The sequence below is a fragment of the Montipora capricornis genome, chromosome 5 (genome assembly GCF_036669925.1).
Source record: "Montipora capricornis isolate CH-2021 chromosome 5, ASM3666992v2, whole genome shotgun sequence".
In the NCBI taxonomy this organism is placed as follows: domain Eukaryota; kingdom Metazoa; phylum Cnidaria; class Anthozoa; order Scleractinia; family Acroporidae; genus Montipora; species Montipora capricornis.
Window position 1 is genome coordinate 14,247,928 of NC_090887.1, and position 10,000 is coordinate 14,257,927.

The 10,000-nt window shown below is 36.5% G+C and overlaps 1 protein-coding gene and 1 pseudogene across 1 annotated transcript in view; one reads left to right on the top strand and one right to left on the bottom strand.

Moving 5' to 3' along the window:
• Positions 1-10,000, bottom strand: part of LOC138049575 (fumarylacetoacetase-like) — a 64,672-nt gene that overhangs the window by 42,911 nt on the left and 11,761 nt on the right. Inside the window, exons 3-4 of the mRNA XM_068895919.1 lie at positions 5,951-6,037; positions 5,525-5,559 (exon numbers count right to left, since the gene is read on the bottom strand). Coding sequence (XP_068752020.1) covers positions 5,525-5,559; positions 5,951-6,037 — 122 coding nt within the window. The remainder of the gene's footprint in view (positions 1-5,524; positions 5,560-5,950; positions 6,038-10,000) is intronic.
• The window catches only part of LOC138050089 (uncharacterized), a 1,565-nt pseudogene continuing 1,413 nt past the window's right edge, over positions 9,849-10,000 (top strand).

Below are 10,000 nucleotides of genomic sequence, written 5' to 3' on the forward strand. Positions count from 1 at the left end.
TTGCGAAACCTGTCTCTAAAAAAGAACCTGTTACCCCCGCTATGATTCTGGACATTTGTAATAGGTTTGCAGGTCCTAATGCTAATCTTTCTGATCTTCGTTTAGCAACCATTTGCGTAACCGCGCATTCCGCTTTTCTCCACTATAATTAGTTAGCTAGCCTACGCTGTTGCGATGTAAGTTTTTGCGATTCTTTTGTCAAGATTTATGTTTACAAAAGTAAAACGGATGTTTATGGGGATGGTGCCAATGTTTTGTTGGCAAAAACAGGGTACATTTCTTGCCCTTTCAATCTGCTTTGCAGATACATTTCTGCTGCTAATTTAGATTTGTCGTCTTCATTACCCTTTTTTCGCTCTTTGTATTTCCATAAGGCTACCTCTACTTATAGTTTGCGTAGTACGGTGTGAGTTACTCTAGAACGAGAGAAATAGTTTTACAAGCATTTGTTGAATTAGGTTATCCGAAGAATTTATTTGGTTTACATAGTTTAAGGGCAGGGGGTGCTTCTGCGGCCGCTAACGCACGCGTTAGCGATCGGCTTTTTAAGCGTCATGGAAGGTGGAAAACGGATCAAGCTAAAGCCGGTTATATTTAAGACAAACTAGATTCTCTTCTCTCAGTGTCTAGAAGTTTACATATTTAGTTTGCCATTTCTATTTCTTTATTTTCAAACGCGGGCATCAATAAATGAGATGCCTGCTCCTATTCTGTTTTGTGATTATTTAGATTAGTTACAAAATACTTTATAATCATTTCAGTGTGATTAGGATATAAATATATTTGATGAGGCTAAATATAATTTAGGCAAAGTTAAAACCAAGCCAATGCAGCAGTGTTGCCTGGGATACTTGGGAGGTTTGCAGGGGCATTGCCATGTGCTTTGGCTTGAGTTGCTTTTTCGCTTGCTTGCTTCTTTTGGCCTCTGGGAAATTGATTATTCTTTGGTTCCAACCCTTATTTCCTTCAGAAGGACAGCGATACCTCGTGTTTTCTTCGCTCTTAGTGGGTTTATGCCTCCGAAACGCACAACTCACAACAGTTGACATGGCCTCTGTTCCAGCAAACTCAAACTCGGATCTTTCTCCCGTCAGTCCAGAACTTCCAGCGTCAAGTTCTTCTTCAGTAGGCTTAGTTAATTTCGTGGTCAGTTCATCTTCTACCTCTGGTTTGTCTTTGGCTACTTTAACTGCTTCAATCGTCAACGCAATTCACCCGCGCCTCAACTCTGGACGCCTCAGTGATCAGTCTGCGGCTTTATCTGTGCCGGCTGCTGCGCCTCCAGCAGCTACTTCCAGTTTTTGTTTGCTGGCCCCCAGCTTGTCAGTGGCCTCTACTGGTCCTAGCGCACAATTACCGTATTTACCCGTGTATACGTCGATCCCATGTATAAGTCGACCCCCCATTTTTGATGGCAAAAAACGCAATTTCTTAATTTCTTTGTTAAATGTTCATGGGACTCTAATCATGTATTCTTCAATTTCTGGAAATGTGGATACACAAAAAAATTAGGGCCTCAAGGGCTTATTTACCCGGTAATAGTTTTGTTGTTAAACAGCTGTTATGTATGCGGGCATTTTGTCCTTGAGTTTCGAAAAAGTTCTCAAAAAATCGAACATGTAAACCTCAAACTCACCTGTTTCGTTGTTCAAGGATAAAGGGCTTTAGAGGATAAGCACAATGCAACATCACAGAAGCAGGAGTCAATCTTTGAAAATAACTTGCAAACAATACAAAAATGTGCAAGGTTTAATTGGTCCTTGACTCATAATTTCTCAAATGACAAACAAAACAAAACTCATTAACCAAACAATACGAAGTTTGCAAAAGCATTTAAATCTGCCAGGTTTGTATAAAGAATAAAAAACATTCATTACCAACCAGCATTTTCACGCAACACGAGTGACGGTCGGATGCTTGCACACAAACACGAGGTATTGCGCACTGAAACACTTAAAGCCAGATATGTAGCTGTTGCAGTTAATTTTTGTTTCCAGTTAATTTTTATTTTCAACTAGTTAGCTTTTTTTAAACTAAGTAATTTTATTTCCAACTAGTTAGTTTTTTTCTAACTAGGTGATTTTATTTTTGACTAGGTAATATTTTTTTAGCTAAATTTTTCAAAAACTGGGTACACGTTTTCTCTCTGGTGCTATTAACTGCCAACAAATTTTAGTGATTAGGGTCAAATGCTGAGCTGAGTGATTTGGGTTACTGAGCACTTATTTTGAATGATTAGCTTTCATGTAAGGTTAGGGAGACTGCCTGCATTTTAGGAATTAGGGTTAAGCTAGCCTTTCAATTTAGTGATAAGGGTTACGCACCGTCTTATTTGAAACAGTTAGCATTCCAGAAGGTGTATGACAACTGCAGACTGTCTATAAATATTGCTGATATTAAACAGTATTTAAGTCTAAGCACCCATTTGATTAGCGCTGATAAGCAGTATTTAAGTCTAAGCAACGATTTGAAAATCATTAACTTTCAATAACTGAGTTAGGATTAGTCTGCAGTCAGTGTGCAAGTGCGAGACACTGCATTCCATGCATGGGATTGGCATGTATTGCAGTGATTGGAGTAATCAATTATCTGAAGTGTTTAGTCTAAAACAACCATTGTCTTGGCAAATAAAAAATATAAATATTTGTTACTCTGGTGTTTGAAATATAAACTATGTACAATAAAAAACGTTTTCCGACGTTTCGGGTGTATTCAACAATCTTCATCAGGGAAAGTGAAAGATAAAATTTACACGAAAGCTAAGATATAAACCAAAGCGCTAATTAAAAATTCTAAAGTTAGTGTCATTTTTTTCTTTTCTGCAATAGTCAAATGCAAGTACTCCTTGGGGAGTAGTTAGCGGGACTTTCGAACCCATAAAGAGAGTTTTGGACAATCATGGTATCAAAGTGACTTTTAAACCCTACAAGACAATTGGCCAGATATTTCCAAAGCCGAAAGACGAAATGGGCAAAGAAGAAATTCGAGATCTCGTGTATGACATCCCCTGCGCAGTTTGTAGCAAGAATTACGTCAGAGAAACGCAAAGAAAATTTACAACTAGAAAAGGCGAGCATCAAAAGGCCGTCGCACGGCTACAAAAAGAAAAATCAGCACTTGCGGACCACGTTATAAAAACAAATCATGACATCGCTTGGAATGAGGCCACTATTCTTAGAACTAACAATAACTGGCGACAAAGGAAAAATCTTGAGGCTTGGGAAATAAACTGTGCTAAAGACCCCCTCAACCGAGAAGATGGAGCACTTCTATGGATCACGACCATTTTTTGTCTTTCACATAGTAAGACTACTTTTTGAAATGAAAAAGCAGTAATATTTTTTATGATTCCTTTGCAAATAAAACTTGTTTAATACAAGATTGATAAATATTTCTCTCTCAGATTTTCAATTAACAAGAGCAGTATACTACTGGAAAGTAACTACATTACAATAATATTAACATTACAATAACGTTAAAAAAGGAAAATCCCTTTTTTAGACAGTTGATTTAACAAAAACCTAGTTAAAAAAAATTACCTAGTTAAAAAAGAATTAACTGAAACGAAAAATTAACTGCCACATGGCCAAAAGGTATAGCCAAGTAGAAGGGATAGACTACCAAGAAACCTTCGCACCAACGGCTAATATTGCCTCAGTAAGAGTCCTTATGCAACTGGTTGCACAATACAACCTCATGGTCCACCAGATGGACGTTAAGACTGCATATTTACATGCAAAAATATAGATCAGGAAATATTCATGGACCAGCCAGAGGGCTTTGCAGCAATGTCGAAGGACGGGAAGAGGCTACTTTACAAATTAAGAAAATCTCTCTATGGCCTCACCGGCAGGAACTGGAATAAGATATCACATGAGCATCTGGTGGGGGCTGGTTTTGACAAAAACCCAGTAAACCATTGTATTTATAGTAAACAGATGGATAACAACATAATCATTGTTCTTATTTGGGTTGATGATTTAATTGTAGCATCACATAACATGGATTTAATGAATCAATTCAAGGCATGAAACGCCAATTCAAAATGAAGGGCTTGGGTAGAATCTCATTGTTCTTAGGTATTGATTTCAATCAGTCTTGTGGGGAAATTAAGATGAATCAAAAGAGATGTATTGTTAAGATGCTCGATGAATTCGGAATGAAGGATTGTAAGCCTAGAGGAACTCCATGTGAACAAAAATTGGGGGCAAGAATGATTTAATGACTGATCCCAAGAGGTATCGTGAGATTGTAGGGAGTTTAATATATGCAATGACATGCACAAGACCCGACATGAACTGGACTGTTAGTAAACCTTCACAAAAATTGTCCTGCCCCAGAGTGGAAGACATGGTAGCTGCTAAACATGTCTTAAGATATCTTAGAGGCAAAATAGATTATGAGCTGTGCTTTAAGAAATGTGATGGTGATTTGAACCTAGTTGCTTATAGCGATTCAGATTGGGCATCCTCGTTGAAGGATAGACAAACTACCACAGGGTACTGTTTTAGCTTATCCAACAGTGGCCCCCTTATATCACGGAAATCAAGAAGGCAGCCTACTGTTGCCCTTTCCACTTGTATATCTGTATATAGGTATGGAGGCTGCAGCCCAGGAAAGTCTGTACTTAACTCAGTTACTAAATAACATGGGAAAAGGATCATATAAAGTCACCAGGGTCTATGGGGATAATCGAGGGGCAATAGATTTCAGAGAACCCAGTCAGTAGACAAAGGTCTAAGCACATTGACGTCAGGCATCACTTCTTGCGTGAAATACTTGTAAATGGTAAAATTGATATTGTACAATGTATATTGCCCTACAGGAGATGGTGGCTGATATTTTCACAATGCCAGCAACCAAGGTTAAACTGAACACCTTTAAAAAATTCCTGTTTGGATGTTAGCTTTAAGTAGCATATCCTGTTATAATCACACTTACTGTGCAATTAGCTTTAGATAATAAAAACAAGTGGGGGTGTTGCATTATGTTTTTATACATTACATCATTGTAAATTAGGTGCATGATGGGTAATTTCCTTCTTCTTGTTCCCTCGTGCTCTTGATAATTGCAATAAAACAGTGGAAGCAATGAGTTCAACATTTTACTCTGTCTAACAGCAGCCGATTTTACTCATCCATGAGGGCCGCTTCAGGGATAAAGAATTACTGAGGTAAATACTGAGGTCAACAGAGGTTTTTTGTTGATAATTTAAAAAAGGAAAAAGCAAGAATCTATGCATGTTTATTATTTAAATATCAATTCACTACTTGCACAAATCCCATAATACACCTCTTTACCCCCCAAAAATCTGCATAGGCATTGTTTTCGACTTCTCTTGGGACGTTTGGATGTCCCAGGAAAAATCGCAAACAATGGTTATGCAAAAGTCTTGGGGGGTAATAGAGGTGTATTATGGGATTGTGCAAGTATTGAATAAAACTATTTTTCAGTAGTGAGTTAAAATTCCCTAACATTAAGTAAAATGTGTGCATTGGTTAACAATATTTTACATAGGATTCACCTCAACTGTAGAGAAGCATCATCTCTCAGAATTCCCTGGAAATGGAAAAATCTGAGGTTATTATTGTGTTAATAATCATGTGGTTTTGGAAGCGTGAGTGAAAAAAGTATGATGAAAGTATAATGAACGTACAAAATGTATTTATCATAAAAAGCATGATTAACAAGATTCAAAAATAGATTAAAATGGGTTTTTTAACCCATTGACAGAGTAAGACTTACATGTAACAGCTTTTACTCTCAATATGGGTTAAAGATAATTATTATAAAGTTTAATAATGACTTTATGGTAAGTTTATAATTTAATTGTTTCCCAAGATCATGCTCTTGGAAGTACCATTGTCAACCCTTCATGTATGTTGCTGTTGTGTGACTCCAAAAGGTCACAGGCCTTAACCTGGAAATCAAATTCAAAGGACAATCTCACCTCCTTATTCGATAGAATCCGCTGCAAACTACCTCTCAATTCTTTCCAAGCTTCCTTTCCTAGGCCCATGAATGCATTCAGGGTTGACTGTAAATGAAAAAGGGCAATAAGGAATAAGACTTACTTTTTCATCAAAATTAATGTGACAGTAATAATTATAATACCTTACTGTAAATGAACAGAAAAATAGTAGAAATATTAATGAGAATGAAAAAGCTTCTGCCTTTCAACATTATATTGTATAAGCTTTGTTCATAATCTTTGCTTCTTTCATAACAAAAAAGTACAGCGACCAATCCATGCAGGCACAAACAATGCAATGGACAAATCAGATTTGGAAGCATACATCTGTATGAACGTAACTTTCAATAATTGGGAACTGCTTTAGTCTCTCGTTGGTGGTGTGGTATCAGCCAATGAACAGAATCCTGAAAGTATAATTGAAATCCTGGGTGCTTTCCATTATGCCCGAGACCAGTGGAACTAACGAGGAAAAATGGAACAACATTTTCTCGTCAAAAGATTTCCAACCGGACTGATGAAGCATTGTAAACATTTACATTTCGGCCAAGGTTTTGGTTACATCACAGTGAAGTGCATTGCATGATGGGACTGGAAATGAGAATTTTTGTAAATGGAACGGCATGTTTTGGTCGAACCGGATCGACCAGTCAAAGAGGACCACCTCCAGAGGTGGCCCCAAATATTCCGGTCGGACCAAATCAAAGCCGACCTTTCCATTTGACTTCACCCCGAAATTTCTGGAAATTTTGGCTTAATGGAAAGCAACCCATGGTTCCTTGAAAACCTGGTTCCATTCGCAACATCATATTTTGTTTACATTTTATTCTGACTCATAAAATTGGGGAATTACAAATAAATGGAGGAAGAGAAAACGAGATCGAGAAAAGGGGCAAAAGATAGTTAAACTAATGGCTTGCCCTGATACATTATTTTGTAGTTGAACAACAATCCTTAATTACATGGATACTAAGAGAAAAATAAAAATACAAAAACATAAAACGCTATATGTAAAATGAAAAGAAAAATATATGACAAGTTAAACAGTTAAATACACACACAAAATATATTATATACAGAGTATGGGCAGATGGAACAACTATGTCAATCTAGCATTTAGTATTCAGAAAGGTAAATGTTTGAAGAGAAAATTCTTAAACGACTTTTTGTGTGGTTTCAAGCGAATAGAAAGGGAAGAGGAAGATCATTCCAGAAATAACGTCCAATGATAGTACGTAGGGAAAAATTTCCTAATATTATTTTGTTCTATGAAAAGGAATAAAAAGCTGTTCCGATGAGACATGACAAGTAGTATAGCTACGTTGTTCTGACTGATAAATGTGATATCATAACATTTGAGGGTTCAGCCTTGCATAAGAGATCATAGCAAAAAAAGCATGTGTGAAGCTTAGCAATCTCAGAAAATTTCAAAATGTTGAGATTGACATTGTGAGGGGTGTAGACACAAGAAATCAATTTTTTCCCTACAAGTTTTGCTACATTTGCAAGTTTTTTTTTGTTGGCTCTATGTAATTGTGCTGTTCTCGTAACGTTTGTGAGATATTTGTAATTTGCCTAAATTCCACTTGCAGTAATTAGTCGGTATTTGCTTCATTATCACGTCTATTCAATGTAGTAACTTATGTTCTGTTGCCTAATGATATGTAATTCCCTTTGTTCATTTCATCACTTCATTAGGTATTCGTCTTTCATATAAAAGTATTGTATTTCCTTTTGTAAGTCAGTTGTTGTACCCAGAGTTGCTGTACAGATCTTGTAAGTAGTTTATTTCAGTTGTAGTTTTTGGCATTTCCGAAGTTTAGTTCTTACTGGTATCTTCCCCTTAACTTTGTATTTCTATATTTCCTTTTTATAGTGAATCGTCAAGTTAAGAACAAATCTCAAGCTGTACAGGAGTTTAATTACATTCTTACAAGGGGTAATATTATCCCGAATAGAAACATTATTAATTATTCTAACTGCCTTATTTTGAAGTTTCACAACATCATAAATAGGGCTATGATAATTATTACCCCACAGTATGGATCCATATGTTATATGAGGATATATGAAAGAGTACCAGTAGTACATATTAATAAGTGTTTATTTATATAATTAGACAGAAACTTCTTTACTTTAATCATAATATTAACATTCTTACTTATCTTGGAACAAGAGTACTCAATGTGGTCATGCCAACTTGAAGACAGATGACTATCAATAATAAGACCAAGATATTTAACATTAAAAGTATAGTCCAGAGGTTGGCCAGCTAAAACTATAGGTGGATGATGGTTAAAGTTTAATTTCTGCCTGGGCTGGAATGTTATATATTTAGTTTTACTCAAATTTAATGTTAGCTTATTTGCACAAAGCCAGTCATATAATTACCTTGGGAAGTTCACTATTGACATGATGGATCAAACTATCAAGATCTTTCCCACATGCAGTGAGTGAAGTGCCATCAGCAAAGAGGTGCATAGGAAAATAGGAGGTAGCAGCAATAAAATCATTAATTAATTATGTAGATCAGAAAAACTATTGGGCCAAGAAAGGACCCTTGTGGAACACCCAAATTGACAGCTTGAATATCTGAGAAAACTCTTTATCTTCTAATTCTATACTGAGGGTAAGATTTAAACCACATATTTTCATATTTTATTTTTCAAGATTTAAACCACATATTTTCAATTCCTACGACATCAGAATGAGACAATTTAGATAAGAGAATGGAGTGATTCACAGTGTCAAAGGCTTTACTAACGTCTAAGAAGAAGGTTACTGCGAATTCCCCATTATCAAGGCATTTAGTAATTTGTTCAATTAGGTCAACTAAGCAGTCAGTGGTAAATTTAGTTCCTGATCTAAAACCATGATACTGATTAGGTGCAAATAGATCATGAAAAGAAATATGAAACATCAGTTGATTAAGCACACATTTTTCAAAAATTTTACGCAGTGCAAGGAGCACTGAGATTGGACGATAATTAGTATCTGGATAGGTGACCTAAAAAATATACCACTTTGTAACAGAAACATAGGACCAAAAATTCTATTTTAACGCTCAAAAATGCGAACTAAGCAAGGATCAGATTTTGTTAGCTTGCTTTATGCAAAGCAAATATTTATGCAAAAGTAAATAAATATTGATACACCGTTTTTAGGAAGAGCAGAAGCAAGTTTTCAGGACGGTTGATCGAGAATAAAATATTTTGCCATCAGCAACAAAATTTACGAACATAAAAAGTTACTATCAGCAAAAAACATTTTGGGATCTCTTAGAGAGGCAAGATCGTAAAATTTTTAGAAAAGCTTCCAACTCTACAGGACATCCACTTATATCTATTATGCCTCATGTTAAATCGTCCAGTTATAATCTTAGGAAAGAAACATGTTTTAAACCTAAGATTAACACTATGTGTATCAAAAACTCTTTTATCAACCATTTAGCTTTTAAATATGAATTAGCTGTGTGATATACTTAATTTTTTCAATTCTTACTATTTACCTTTTTCACACTTTTATTAGATTTTAAATTTCTTACACTTACTTGTAACAAAAGATATGTATAGATCTATATCTTTTGGTGAATAAAGTTTCACAAGAAATCTGCAAATTCAACACAAAGATCACAATCGCCCAACTCTTGAGGTTGACCAAATGTTGTTTCGGTAATTGTGAAGAAGAGCTCCCCAAAAAACCTGGCGGCCGACTGTCGGTCAACTGTCGGACAACTGTCGGCCGACTGTCGGCCGACAGTCGGCCGACTGTTGCCCAACTGTCGGCCGACTGTTGGCCAACTGTTGGCCGACAGTCGGCCAACTGTTGGCCGACTGTCGGCCGACTGTTGGGCAACTGTCGGCCGACAGTTTGTGTTATGTTTGAGACCAAAGTGTCGGCCGACTGTCGGCCGACTGTTGGCAACCTGTCGGTAACGTGTCGGTAACGTGTCGGTAACCTGTCGGCGGGGCATTTACTTGTCTATTGCTTCTAAACTACGCAAAAAGAGTTAAAGGCAGTTCATAACGA